The sequence below is a fragment of the Vipera ursinii genome (assembly GCF_947247035.1).
Source record: "Vipera ursinii genome assembly, chromosome: 4".
NCBI lineage: Eukaryota > Metazoa > Chordata > Lepidosauria > Squamata > Viperidae > Vipera > Vipera ursinii.
The window spans coordinates 11,403,020-11,418,787 of NC_139514.1; the positions used below are offsets into that span (position 1 = coordinate 11,403,020).

General features: G+C 41.9%; 1 protein-coding gene across 1 annotated transcript in view; it reads left to right on the plus strand.

Annotated features, from left to right (window-relative positions):
- Nucleotides 1–11,982: 11,982 nt before the first annotated feature.
- Nucleotides 11,983–15,768, plus strand: part of FAT3 (FAT atypical cadherin 3) — a gene marked incomplete at both ends in the record, with an annotated part of 451,188 nt that continues 447,402 nt past the window's right edge. The window contains one exon of the mRNA XM_083362083.1: nt 11,983–15,274. Coding sequence (XP_083218209.1) covers nt 11,983–15,274 — 3,292 coding nt within the window. The remainder of the gene's footprint in view (nt 15,275–15,768) is intronic.

Sequence of the window (15,768 nt, forward strand, 5' to 3'; positions counted from 1 at the left end):
GAGGACTACCTGTATGCATTTGCAATACAGGTAGTCATCAACTTAAACAGTTCGTTTAGTGACCATTTAAAGCTACAGCGGCACTGGAAAAAGTGGCTTATGACTGTTCTTCAGACTTGGGACCACTGCGGCATCCCCACAGTCAGGTGATCAAAATTCAGACACATAGCAACTGACTCATATTTATGACAATTGCAATGTCCCGGGGTCACAGGATCACCTTTTGCAACCTTCTGACAAGCAAAGTCAGATTTATGGATTTATGGAATCGGTTGCCGGTTGAGCTCCGGATGGTGCCCGACCTTCGCTCCTTCCGACGCGATCTGAAGACTTATTTGTTCGAACAAGCCGGCCTGGCCTGATGGGGGATGGGTTGGGATTTTATTGTTGTTTTAAATATATTTACTTATTGTTGTAGCTTGGGCATTTCATTTAATTCTTTTTTAACTTTTGTATTTTTGTACTTTTATATGTTTGCCCTGTTCACCGCCCTGAGTCCTTCGGGAGAAGGGCGGTATACAAATAAAATTATTATTATTATTATTATTATTATTATTATTATTATTATTATTATTATTATCATCATCATCATCATCATCATCATCATCATTATTATTATTATTATTATTATTATTATTATTAGTCAGTGGGGGGGGAAGCCAGATTCACTTAATAACCATGTCACTGACTTAACAAGCTGCAGTGATTCACTTAACAACTGTGGCAAGAAAGGTCGTAAAATGGGGCAAAACTCATTTAACAACTGTCTCACTTAGCAACAGAAATGTTGCATTCGATTATGGCTGTAAGTCGAGGACTACCTGTATCTCTTTACTTCATAATAAGATATTAAGAGAGGCCACTTCTACATTATAAGTCACAGGATCAGCTTTGCAAGCAACCTTATTATTTTTCTTTAGGCCAGAGGTCTCCAGTCTTTCAGGCACCAGGCACCAGTTCTGTGGAGAGAGGTTTTTCCATGGACCAGAGGGTGTGTGGTTTTGTGTGCTTTGCTTGTTTTTGCGGACCGGTTGCTGGCATGCCACGGTCCAGTACTGGTCTACGGACTGTGGCTTGGGGACCCCTGATACAGGCTACTTTCGTAGGCGCTATCTAATATGTTTAAGCTATCACAGCATCAGCTGCCTTAGACAGTTTTCCTAGTGATAAATGGTCCGGAAGCTTTAGAAATTCATCGTAGTAATCTAAGAGTTACAGGGAATATCACGTTTTCTAATTTCACCATTGCAGTTTCCTTGGCTACAGAACATTTTTGCATATTGGTACAAGATGCTTTCTTGCTATAATTATTCCGGTAATTTAGGGTTTTACCAGAGGAAAACTTGGGAGCAAAGGCTGATAAATTCTTTTTTATTCGTTACTAAAACGAGTAACAAGAGAAGGAGAATTTTTAACTTTTATCAATTAACCTGCACAATTTGCTTTAAATTGAGAGCAGACTGCAACTGTGGAGATGTTGCAATCGGTTGGAATAGTCCATGCGTCCTGGATAACATTACCGAATTGATGTTGATGCAGTCAGGGTTGGTGACATTAAATACTTCTCAAAGTCTCGCCTTCGACCTGTATTCATTGCTTATTTATTTTTAACAAGTTAAACATTTGTGGTTAGGTGAAATAACATGTAAACTATCCTGGAAGGAGCTACTACTGGAATGACTACAGATGTTCAAAAGCTTCTGAAAAATATTTGCTTTTTTAATGTTTTGAGTTCATACTTTGTGCTCATTTGTTCTTGGATATGTTTTGTTATGCCTTAATGCGGTATGGAAACTAAGCCATTATTGCTTGAACATATATGTGAAGGTTCACCCAGACCAGGGGTAGGCAACCTCGGCTCTTTTATGACTCATGGACTTCAACTCCCAGAATTCCTGAGTCAGCTGACTCAGGAATTCTGGGAGTTGAAGTCCATGAGTCATAAAAGAGCCGAGGTTGCCTACCCCTGACCCAGACTTTTACTCATATTTGAAAGCTCGAGCAGAGAGTTACCTAAGACCCAGCTCTTAGGTAAGCTAGCCTTCTTACTAATAGAAAATTTATCATTAGAGCTGAAAACCAGCAACTGCCAATACTAGGTCAGTCCCCAAGTTTGAGTCTTATGTTTTTTCCCTTCCGTTTTTGTAGAAGAGCAGGTAGAGCTGGGGGCAGAGTTAAGCCTATCAGCAGCACCGTGTCCTTACGCTGTCACAAATGGTGCAAATCCAACCCCTTTTGAATTCCGTTGTTAGATATGGTGCCAACTTAATAGAATAGAATAGAATAGAATAGAATAGAATAGAATAGAGCTGGAAGGGACCTCGTAGGTCATCTAGTCCAACCCTCCTGTCCAAGCAGGAGAACCTACACCATCTTAGAAAGGTGATTGTCTAGTCTCTTCTTAAAAATCTCCAGTGATGGAGCGCCCATGATTTCTGGAAGCAAGCTGTTCCGCTGGTTGATTCTCCTCACTGTCAGGAAGTTTTTCCTTAATTACAGCTTGCTTCTCTCTTTGATCAGCTTCCAACCCTTGTTTCTCGTCCTGCCCTCTGGTGCTCTGGTGAACAACGTGGCCCCCTCTGCCTTGTGGCAGCCCCTCAGATACTGGAATACTGAATTTTGAATACTGAATGTTGAACTTTAGTTGACGAGAATCTGGTGTGCAGACTTTTAACAATAAACTTTCTGAACTACAATTTAACATACGGACCTGATCCTTTGCGCCCAACAACTTTGCACTGCAGGGCCTGAGAGCTGATACTTTCTGAGTAGGAGGGTTGGTTTACATTTGGGCATTACAGTAACACTGTAATAACTTTCTCTGGTCTGAGTTTCTTTGCATTTACCTTGGATTCTTCTACTATAGTGGCTTATGGCTAAGCATTAAACGGGTACCAAGCCACTGCCATTGAGTCAAGTCTTTCCTCTAATTCAGGGGTCTTCAAACTCGGCCCTTTTATGAACTCATGGACTTCAACTCCCAGAATTCCTCAGCCAGGCCCACTGGCTGAGGAATTCTGGGAGTTGAAGTCTATGAGTCATAAATGGGCCGAGTTTGAAGACCCCTGCTCCAATTGGTTGTAGATCTCAAGGTCTTTAGAGACGATAGTTTTTGAGTTCACTTTGGAAATGGGTTAGATTGAACCAATTAGTGATCACTAAAGTACTTTTTTGCATTATGTCCTTGATGCTTTTCCTTAGCAATTGGACCGAACATGATTTTCTCACTTTGCCAGTGAATTCAAGTGAACTTCGGCACTATGTTCAGACTTCCTGCTAATATGTGCTGGTTTTTTTCTTAACACAATGGATGGATTGTGAATCCTGATTTATGGATGAACATTACCTGTAAACCTAGTCGTAGCAGAATATTCATGAAACTATGATAGAATATTCATCAGAGTATTAAAAGAACAGAGTAGGCGGTTGGAATCCCAGATAACTCTGGAAGTTCTTACAAAATTATAATTATATTTATTCAATAGATTCTATAAATATTATGATTTTAAAACAAATTTATTTATTTGTATTTTTTTCAAAAAAATATTAAAACATGATTAAACCCTGGAAAAGACGAAAATGTTAGAAAGAAATTTAAAAGTGACTCTGTCTTAGCTCTCTTTGGTGTAAGAGCAAGGAAAGGAAAAGGTCAGGCTTTCAAGATTTATGGAATCTGTTTCTAGACTGACCTATTTTGAAGGGCGGACATCCTATGAGGTTCTCTGGCTGAGAGTGGATTTAACTCTGGGTCTTACTGCTACCAGTCCAACCTCTTAACCAGACATGACTAACCAGTAATAACTGAATTATATAAAAGTTTAGTTCAATGGAAATGTTTTCATCTTGATTGACACCACTTCTTTTCTGAAAGAAGCTTCAGGTAGTCCCCGACGTACGACCATATTTGAGTTCAAAATTTCCATTGCTAAGCAAGACGGTTGTTAAGTGAGTTGTGTACCAGTTTATGACATTTTGACTACAGTTGTTAAGTGAATCACTGCAGTTCTTAAGTGAAGGCTGTGGTTGTTAAGCGAATCTGGCTTCCCCCATTGAGTTTGCTTGTTGGAAGCCAGCTGGTGATCACATGATCCTGGGACAGTGCAATTGCCAGAAATATTTGCAAGGTGCCTGAATTTTGACGAGGTGACTGTGGGGATGCTGCAATGGTCCTAAGTGTGAAAACCGGTCTTAAATTACCTTTTTTCAGTGCTGCGGTAACTGAATAATCACTAAATGAATGGTTGTAAGTCGAGGACTATCTGCATTAATATTACAGACAGTACTTGACTGATGACCATAATGGAGCCTGGCCATTATGGTCAGAAGTCACAACGACTGCTAAGTGACTTCTTAAATGAAGTGCCCGTGCAATCATCTCACACAAATCTCCATCCTTGCTATTTCTGAAGCGTTCATTAAATGAACAAATAGGTGATTAAGCAGGGTATGGTGGGCATCAGGTGCCATGGGAGAGGCCCTAAGAGGCCTAGCGCAGGTCCCACCATGGGCCCTACAAGGCCTGCCCGGCCCTCTGAGGCAACCCCATGCTCCACTTCCCACCCCTCAGCATCCCCTCAGGCCTAAGGGGACAAGGGAAGATAGGTGCGCCGGGGGCGGGGGACTGCAGTCGGTTGTAAGGGAGAATAATTATGAAGACTGTAACTTCAGAACCGGGTCATAAGTAGCTTTTGCGGGGTCTGCTATAATGGTCGTAAGACAAAGGACTGTCTGTACTGTCAGATTCTGTTTTGCGTATGGGCCCTTGAATGAAGAATTATCATATAATTATTATATAAGATCTTTCTCCTTCCCCCCTTCTCTATCTATCTATCTATCTATCTATCTATCTATCTATCTATCTATCTATCTATCTCCATCTCTATATATCTCTATATCTATGTATAGCTATATCTGTGTGTGTGTGTGTGTGTGTGTGTGTGTGTGTGTGTGTGTGTGTAAAATCATGCTAGGGCTTATTTTCTGGTTGAGTTATTTTTGGGGAATGCAGCATGTTTGTGTGTGTATACTGTATATACATATTTGTGTGTGTGTGTGTACACACACACACACACACACACAAACACACACAAACACAAACACATATATTGTCTCTCCCTCTTTTTCTTTCTCTGTCTGTCTCTGTCTCTCTATTTCCTGTGAATTAATCTTAACTGGGGAAAAATAATTGAGCAGCTTCATAGCATTTTGTTTTAATGTGTAGAAAGCCTTCTCTTGTTTCCTTTTATCCATCCAGCACAAGTAATATAACTCTCTCAGTTCATTTACTAAAATAAAGTCTATGGCTCAGAGGCACAGAAACCCCAGATAATACTTTCATAAATTCCCGGAACAGGTGCAGAATGGAGCACACTCTTTATTGAAATTCTGTTCATTTGAGCTTTGGGATGCCAAGAGCTGTTTCAAGCTTTTTTTTTAAAAAAATGACATATAGAACTGTATTGTGCCCGGAGCAGTTTTGTAAGGAATCAGTGACACTTCGTGGAGGTGTAATATGGTCAACTTCATAGTTTCTTTTAAAAAATGCAGTTATCATGTGCTTCTGTTTCAGAAACTATAACTAAATATAGCTTCCCAGTAGGGACTATATATTTGAAGATGACACTGCCTAGTTTTAGTATGTTGCAGAAAAGAAATGTATGGTTGGTGTGTCTCTTTTTGTTGAAGTCCAACTGATGTTATTCAACTTGCTGTGTGCTCAAAATGCCCATCATCACCACCACCTGATTATTCTTTTGATTGCTGTCATTTACTGTAAGTATTTATGAGTATATAAGCCATTTCAGTCAAGTCTGCTTTAAGCAGTACACAAAACAACAGCTGGAGCCAATGTAATAACTATAAAATATAGTATAGTTATAGTTATGGGAGCCCTAGTGGCACAGTGGTTAAAATCCAATATTGCAGGCTGCCCACAGCCTAGAGTTCAATCTTGACAGGGCTCAAGGTTGACTCAAACTTCCATCCTTCTAAGGTCCATAAAATGAGGATCCAGATTGTTGGGGGCTGCCCAGAAAGCAGAGGTCCTCAAACCCTGGGCCACAGACCGGTACTGGTTCACGGCCCATTAGAAACCAGGCCACACAAGTGAGCAAAACTTTCATCTGAACATGCTTTAAATTACTATGGGGGTGATATGTAAGTGCTATTGCTGTTGTTATATGCTAACATGCAATAAAAATATAATTAATGATATTAATATTCCTGGCACCAGGAGCTATTATCGTATTCAAGTGTCAAAGAATTTCTGGAATAATGTAGTTTTTTTAGCTTCAGTAAGACCAGGACCAACCCTTGCTTCGGGGAAAGAAGCAACCTCTCCCAGAAAAGGGAGACACATGTACACATTAAAGGTAAAGATAAAGCTTCCCCTGCACATGCGTGCTAGTTGTTTCCAACTCTAGGGGCCGGTGCTCATCTCCGTTTCAAAGCCGAAGAGCCAGCGTTTGTCCAAGGATGTCTCCGTGGTCATGTGGCCAGCATGACTAGATGCTAAAGGCGCACGGAACGCTGTTACCTTCCCACCGTAGTGGTCCCTATTTTTCTACTTGCATTTTTACGTGCTTTCGAACTGCTAGGTTGGCAGAAGCTGGAACGAGTAACAGGCGCTCACTCTGTTACGCGGCACTCGGGATTCGACCCGCCAAACTGCCGACCTTTTGATCGACAAGCTCAGCGTCCTAACCCACTGAGCCACCATGTCCCCTTACTCAAGTCTTAGGTAAAGGTAAAGGTTCCCCCGCACATACGTGCTAGTCGTTTCCGACTCTAGGGGCCGGTGCTCATCTCCGTTTCAAAGCCGAAGAGCCAGCGCTTGTCCGAGGACGTCTCCGTGGTCATGTGGCCGGCATGACTAGACGCCAAAGGCGCACGGAACGCTGTTACCTTCCCACCATAGTGGTCCCTATTTTTCTACTTGCATTTTTACGTGCTTTCGAACTGCTAGGTGGGCAGAAGCTGGGACGAGTAACAGGCGCTCACTCTGTTACGCGGCACTCGGGATTCGACCCGCCAAACTGCCGACCTTCTGATCGACAAGCTCAGCGTCCTAACCCACTGAGCCACCGCGTCACTCAAGTCTTACACGGGCATTATTGCTCCCTTCCTCTTAACCGCCTTTTTGGCTAGGTGTTTTTTTTGTTTGTTTTTTTTTAAACACACATACACACACATAAACACCTACCTTGTTGGTGCTTTCTTTTATGCATCGATGTGGGCAATTTTAATTATTTATTTAAATCCTGATTTGATTTGATATTTGTAAGTAACTCGGGGCAGTGAACATACCTAATATTCTTTCCTCCTTCTGTTTTCGGTACAAGCTTGAGAGGGAGTGACTGGCCCAAAGTCAACCAGTCAGCTTTCCTGCCTAAGGTGGGTCTAGAACTCACAGTCTCCCAGTTTCTGGCCTGGTTCCTTAACCACTAAAACAAACTGGCTGTAGTCACGATACGTGCTAGGAAACAGTCACGATACTTGATCAATACCCTATTTGTTGTGATACGTTTTTCAAATAGGTAGCAAACTTCTAAGCATCTTTATGATCTGTGTAATAAAGCCAATTGCAGATGTGATAGAACATATTTTTTTTGGGGGGGGAAAGCATATTCTTAAATGGTTACCTGTGTTAGGAAGTTTTATAAGATTAGCATGTCGAATATGGAATTCAGAACATGAACAATCCTTCTCAGTTCTGTGGGGCCCTCATCTTCCTTTGAGGGTTTTTATTTTTTTAATGCTCTAACAGTGGGCAAGGACTTAAATTTCTACTGATTTTTCTATTCTCTCCCTAAACTTTGTAGGACAGTAAAGTGAGGTTCCCAGGTGTTCTGCTTTAAATTATTGATGGTGAGAGCCTGGTCTAAGAAGTTAAAGACTACGTTGAGAATGTCAATGAGTGAAGAATGAGTGCCTTGAAATCTTAATGGCAAAATAAAAAGGTTTTCTGCAAAGGCAGTTGCTCAATAGATTCACCCCAACTCATGAGAATATCTACATACTTTAGGAACCTTGTTGTAAGTTGTGTGTGTGTGTGTGTGTGTGGTTGTTCAGTTGCTAGGTTAAGTCTGACTCCTGCGACACTATGGATCACAACATGGCAGCTCCCCCCCCCCAATCTTCTGCTGTCTTCTCAGAGTTAGCTCAAACCCATGTTCATAGTGTCGATGACACCATCTAACCATCTCATCCTCTGCCACCCCCTTCTCTTTTGCCTTCAACCTTTCCCAACTTCAAGGTTTTTTCCAATGAGTCCTCTCTTCTCATTTGGCGGCCTCGTTGCAAATAAGAGTTGGTAAAAACTTTTTTTTTTAGTATAAGCTTTTATACTGCCTGACTTGTTCTCAGGACTAGCTACTCTCTCCGAACTGTAGGCTGACGTTTGACCTCCAAATTCTTCCACCTCCCAAGTTGTGCTAATAAAATTTGGTGGCAGCAAACCAGCCATTTCTGCTAACATCCCTCTCCCCTGGTTTTTTGGTTTTTTCTTAGCAAATTAAGCCTTAACATTTGCAGTGCCTCTGTACATTTTCTCTATTAACCCTGCTACACCCCAGAATTAAACAAAGAGCTGAAAATGTCATTGCTGCCCACTGTATCGGCATTGCTACATAGACAGGATCACAAATATGACTTTGGGGAAGGAATGCAGTGGTAAGAAACCATGAATTAAAGAATAGCAATAGTACATAGACTCACATACCAGTTCACAGTGCTTTACGTGGTGTACAGAGTCTCCATACTGCCCCCAACAATCTGGGTCCACGTTTTACCAACCTTGGAAGGATGGAAGGCAGAGTCAACCTTGAGCCGGTGAGAAGGAAAAAGAAGAGAATATAGGAAAGAAACTTAAATGATTCCCACCTTAATTCTCATTTGTTTGAGAAGAAGGGTATGAAAATTTGCATCAGCTTCCAAGCTTTTGGTATTATAGTCTGTACCAGTCAAACAGAGTTTCAGGGGTTGTTGGGGGGGGGGTTGGGTTGTTTTTTTTTGTTTTTGGTAAACAGGTCTATCTTGAAGGTCATATTTTCTGTGATGGTTGAAAAACCTTATTAAAAGATAGGCTCTGAAGGGAAAAAAAAGGCCGTTCCTTCTGATTCAGTGATTCAGAAACCAATACTGGCCAACGAAGTGAAAACCTTAATTTCACTTGCCCTGTTTAGGGAAGTAGAGATGCAATGGACCAGACTGATGTCTGCAGAGCCTCTGAAAATTGTAGACCGGTTCTCCTGTATCAGAAAGACTGTGCATGAGTCAATTACGTTTATGTTAAGTTTTCTGAAGTTTGCGTTCATTTGAGTCATTCACGTAATGATGCCATTATGTAAAGAATGCAAATCCATCATTTGTGACCATTTGCACTGCTTGTGCATGCAGCATGCTTACGTGTCACTTGCAAATGACGCAAATGGCTGTAAATAACATCATTTATGGCATTTGCACTATGATCTGTCTACACAAACGAGATCAGTCGCTTAGACTTCACCGTGCATGATTTGGTAAACTGTGGTCTGCTACCAAAAAAAAAAAAAAAAATTAAAAGGAGAGAAAAAAAGCAGAGCGGGCAACACACTTCTTTGATACGTGTTGCTTCTCAAACCATTAAACACTAATTTAGGCAATGGATCGATTTGGGCAGGATGGTCCATATCAGCATCCGAAAGCTGGCTTGTGTTTACTACTCTTGTGTGTCCAACTGCTTCTTGAGATGTTTTTTTCCCCCTCTTTTGTCCCTGTGCATTTCTTGTAACCATCGGTCCAGTTCTGCCAAGAAACGAAGAAAATCCTAAATTTCATCAATATGGTAATGAAGTGTTGGTCTTGAGCTCAGGAAATTTGCATTTACAAGGTGAATGACAGCAGATTTTACCTAAGTCTCCAAAAGGGCTAGTAGTAGCTATTGTCGGGGAATCACTATGTGTAATTAAAAGTCACCTTGACTAGTTCCATTTTCCGTGGATACTATTGCTCAGAACAAATCTTATTTCTCTTCTCCACCCCCACCCCCCAACCTCCTGCTTCTTTAAGCAAATCACTGCAGTTCTGTGTAGTTTCCTTGCTAGGTGTGTCCAAACCACACACAAGTAATCACACTCTTAATCTTCCACTTGAAACCATAATACTCATTTGAGTTCTTTGTTTCTGAAGGAAACATATTTACTGAGTGAATTTGGTTCATTTTCACTCAGTCCTTTTATGACTAATCTCTAAACTCATTACATTTCCTACCAGCTATCAGCTAAACAAAACTGATTCACGTTACATCCAAGAATCCCAGTTGACCAGTTCGTAAGCCAAGAATTTGGGGTGGGGGTGGGGGAGAGAGAAGGCTGTCCAAGAACAGTGCTTAATCTAAATGTTGGTTTCAGGATTTAGATTATCTTGTGGAATGTTAGGCTAATGTTTGGCTAGTTTTTTCTTCCCCTACTTTGAGCTTACCTTTTCCCCTAGGAAAGGTGTCCCTATAGCAGATGATCAACCACAGCGGTTTTAATACTAATTTGATAATAATTTGAAGGCTATCGTATTGTGAAATTTCTTTTTCCCAATTCATATTGTTACAAATTTCAGGAAAGGTTGAGTGTTCCATGGCAAAAAAACAACAACAACAAAAAACACCAACAACTAGATTTTCAGTGGGTTAGGACGCTGAGCTTGTCGATCAGAAGGTCGGCAGTTTGGCGGGTCGAATCCCGCGTGCTGCGTAACAGAGTGAGCACCTGTTACTCGTCCCAGCTTCTGCCAACCTAGCAGTTCGAAAGCACGTAAAAATGCAAGTAGAAAAATAGGGACCACCACAGTGGGAAGGTAACAGCGTTCCGTGCGCCTTTGGCGTCTAGTCATGCCGGCCACATGACCATGGAGACGTCCTCGGACAAGTGCTGGCTCTTCGGCTTTGAAACGGAGATGAGCACCGGCCCCTAGAGTTGGAAACAACTAGCACGCATGTGCGGGGGAACCTTTACCTTTTTATATGTAAGGAATTGTAAGCCACCCAGAATCATTGACTGAGATGGGCGGCTACACAGATTGATTGATTGATTGATTGATTGATTGAATGAATGAATGAATGAATAAAATAAAGAAATATTTTGAGCAATGTTCCTTGGGCATATCTAATGTGTGATCTTATCCTGAGACTAGGATATTTCTTGCAATGGCTTGGACTCTAGCGTGTGGCATGCATGTATTTGCATGATGGATCCTTAACTTGTGGCCATTCACTGAAGGATGCAACTGCAAAGCACAATGTTGCAATGCATATGTTTACCATATCTTGCATGTTTACAGATGTACATATATAAAGGGTGCGTGTGTGTTTAATTTGTAAGGTTTGGGATGGCATGTGGCTCCAGCTGTCTCTGAAAGCTGCACTGAGAATTTTAACTTGAGGTTAATTTGAAGTTCTTAACAGAAACTTTATTTACAACCGAGTGTTTAAAGGTTGCATTTGGTGCTTAATCTATTGGTTGGTCAAATTCTTACAGACCTCTCTAATATTATCTACTTTAAACCATTAGCAAGCAATCCATAACGTTTTAATATACTGCTGTAGAAATGGTTACTGATGATAGCTTACCAGTTGTATTTGTCCACCTATAAGACACTCTTGATGTATTTCTGCCACTTTTTATACCACTGAGGCTATAAAAAAACATTCATTCTTTTGTCCATCCATCCTCCCTCCCTCCCTCCCTCTCTTCAATTTTTTTAATAGCTACCCAATTCATATGTACGACTGGTCAGTTTAGAAACAATTTTAATTTGAGAATTGTAAAGCTTCTTTCTGGCTGATGGGTAACTTTCAGCTGGGTAGATATAGATTCTGTTAGAATTTGGTGGACAATTTGAAAAGCCAAACTGATTCCGTGTATACATTTATATACGTCATCGGTCAAACCATGCTTCGTGCTTATCAGTGTCATCTTTCTGTTTATTTTTAAAGGATGAAAGAATGATGTGATGGAGAAGAATATGGGCCACTGGTCATATCCATTGGCTCCAGCTTCTGGCCTCGTCTTCCTGCTTGTTCAGCTTTTGGGTACCATCTGTGATGGCCTTCAAGGGAGCTTACCACTGGGCTTCCACTTCACGCATTCCATTTACAACACTACGGTGTACGAAAACTCAGCGGCACGGACTTACTTGAACAGCCAAAGCAGAATGGGCATCGCAATGGCTGACTTCTCTTGGGACATCAAATACAGGATTGTATCAGGTGACGATGAAGGTTTCTTCAAAGCAGAGGAAGTTGCAATAGCTGATTTTTGCTTCCTCAGGATAAGAACTAAAGGGGGGAATTCCGCCATACTGAATCGAGAAATCCAGGACAATTATTTATTGGTAATAAAAGGTTCTGTCCGGGGAGAAGACTTGGAAGCTTGGACAAAAGTAAATATACAGGTTTTGGACATGAATGATTTACGACCTTTGTTTTCACCCACCACCTATTCTGTAACAATACCTGAAAGCACACCTCTGAGGACTAGTATCGCACAGGTCACCGCTACAGATGCTGATATTGGTTCGAATGGCGAATTCTATTACTACTTTAAAAATAAAGTTGATCTGTTCTCAGTCCATCCCACTAGTGGGGTGATCTCCTTAAGTGGCAGGCTAAATTACGATGAGAAGAACCGCTATGATCTTGAAGTTCTGGCTGTGGACCGTGGGATGAAGCTGTATGGTAACAACGGAGTAAGCAGCACTGCCAAACTTTACGTTCACGTTGAACGTATAAATGAGCATGCCCCAACTATTAATGTGGTAACACATGTCCCCTTCCCTTTGGATAAGGAATCTACGTATGCTGTAATTAATGTTGATGATGTAGATGAAGGTGCCAACGGTGAAATTGAATCCGCTTCTATTGTTGCTGGAGATCCCTTGGAGTACTTTCAGTTGGTGAAGGAGGGGAGATGGATGAATGAGTACAAAGTCAAAGAAAAAAAGGCCATTGATTGGGACGCTTTCCCATACGGTTACAACCTTACTTTGCAAGCCAAAGACAAGGGGTCCCCTCAGAAGTTCTCAGCGATGAAACTGGTTCATATTGCCAGTCCTAAGAGAGAGAGCAATCCGATCAAATTTGAAAAGGAAATCTACGATGTAGCCATCAGTGAATTTTCTCCTCCCGGAGTAGTGGTTGCCGTAGTTCAATTAATCCCAGAAACCCAGGGAGAAGAATATAAACTAACTCCCAGTGAAGATGCACAATATTTTAAGATAAATCCCAAAACAGGGCTGCTTACCACAGCACTTCCTTTAAAAATTGTTGACAAGGAATTGTATGACTTAGAAATCACAAGTAAAGAAGGGGACTTAAAAGTACCGGTTACTGTGAGAATTGAAGATGCCAATGATCATATTCCAGAGTTCACCCAGCCTTCGTACAGCTCCTATATCAATGAAAGCCTCCCTGTGGGGACTAATATTCTATCCATTTCTGCCTTTGATAAAGATCGTGGGGAAAATGGCTACATTACGTACAGCATTGCTAGTTTAAATTCACTCCCTTTTTCCATCAACCAGTTCACTGGGGTTATTAGCACGTCTGAAGAACTGGATTTTGAGTCCTCCCCAGAGAGCTACCGGTTTATTGTGAGGGCTTCGGATTGGGGGTCCCCTTACCGCCACGAAAGTGAGGTTAACGTCACCATCGTCATAGGCAACGTGAACGACAACAAGCCCCTCTTTGAGAAGGTAGCTTGTCAAGGAGTCATCTCGTCAGATTTTCCTGTTGGTGGGCACATCACAGCTGTCTCCGCTATAGACATTGATGAGCTGGAGCTGGTGAAATACAAAATTATTTCAGGTAACGAATTGGGATTTTTTTACCTCAATCCAGACTCGGGCGTTCTGCAGCTTAAAAAGTCTCTTGCCGGTGCTGGCATGAAGACCAATAATTTTGGACTTCGGATCACGGCAACTGATGGGGAGCATTTTGCTGACTCTATGTTTGTCAACATTTCAGTGGTTCACGGGAAGGTCTCTTCCAAGACCTTCAGCTGCAGAGAGACCAGGGTTGCTCAGAGGCTGGCAGAGAAGCTGCTCAAGAAGGCCAAAGCCAACGTGAAACTTAATTCAGAAGATGGCTTTCTTGATTTTTATTCCGTGAACAGGCAGGCCCCACATTTCGATAAGTCCTTTCCCTCTGACCTGTCAGTCAGAGAAGATCTCCCCGTAGGTGCTACTATCTATCGAATCAAGGCCTACGATGCTGATTCTGGATTTAACGGGAAAGTCCTCTACACCATTTCAGCCGGTAACACCGACAGCTGTTTCAATCTTGAAATGGAGACTGGTTTGCTTAAGGTCCTTATGGCTCTGGATCGTGAGAAGACAGAACTCTATCTTCTTAATATTACCATCTACGACTTAGGCAACCCCCAGAAGGCCACATGGAGATTACTTACCATAACTGTGGAAGATGCCAATGATAACAAGCCGGTATTTTTGCAGGAAAGTTACACCGTTAATATTTTGGAAAGTACAAGTATTGGTGTGGAGATTATCCAGGTAGAGGCCAGGGACCGAGATCTGGGAGCAAACGGAGAGGTGATTTACTCTATCTTGACGGACACACGGCAATTTGTAATCAATAGCTCCACAGGCATAGTGTATGTGGGTGATCATTTGGATAGGGAAGCCAAGGCAAATTTTACATTAAAAATAGAAGCAAGAGATAGAGCAGAGAACGGGCACCAGCAATTTTCCGTGGTCCCCTTAAAGGTTTTTTTGGATGATGTCAATGATTGCGCTCCAGTTTTCATCCCGCCCAGCTACAGCGTGAAAGTCTTGGAAGATTTACCAGTTGGTACAGTCATTGCTTGGCTTGAAACCCAAGATCCAGACCTTGGTCTCGGGGGACAAGTGCGTTACTCTCTGGTGAACGACTACAATGGGAGATTTGAAATAGACAAATCCAGCGGTGCCATCCGGCTCAGCAAAGAACTTGACTACGAGAAGCAGCAGTTCTACAATTTGACCGTACGAGCCAAGGATAAGGGGCGCCCGGTTTCCTTGTCCTCGGTGTCCTTCGTGGAAATCGAAGTGGTGGACGTGAACGAAAACCTCTACACCCCTTATTTTTCTGACTTCGTGGTCATTGGCTCTGTGAAGGAAAACTCCCGCATTGGCACAAGCGTTTTGCAAGTCAACGCTAGGGATGATGACACCGGCAGAGATGGCGAGATCCAGTATTCCATCCGTGATGGCAGTGGACTTGGGCGTTTTAACATAGATGAAGAAACTGGTAGGTAGACTCTTCTTCTCTCTGTGATGTGTGTCTTAACGTTGTTCCATCTGAGCCAAAGACATGATTTCTCTTCCACATTGCATAATGACAGATGGGGCATTATCACCCTTAATTGGCAGTTAATGCATAATATGACTGAATTGTAAATATCTCTAGGGGGCAAGTACAGATAGTCCTTGACTTAGGACAAACAATTGAGCCCAAAATATTCGTTGCCATGCGAGACACTTGTGAAGTGAATTTTGCTCCATTTTATGACCTTTCTTGCCACAGTCGTTAATGAATCACTGCGGTTATTAAGTTAGTAACACCGTTGCTAAATGAATTGGCTTCCCCATTGACTTTGCTTGTCAGAAGGTCGCAGAAGGGGGAATCGCATGACACGGAGGACTCTACAACTGTCATAACTGTACACCGCCCTGAGTCCTTCGGGAATAGGGCGGTATATACATTTAATAAAATATAAATAAATACATGCCAGTTGCCAAGCG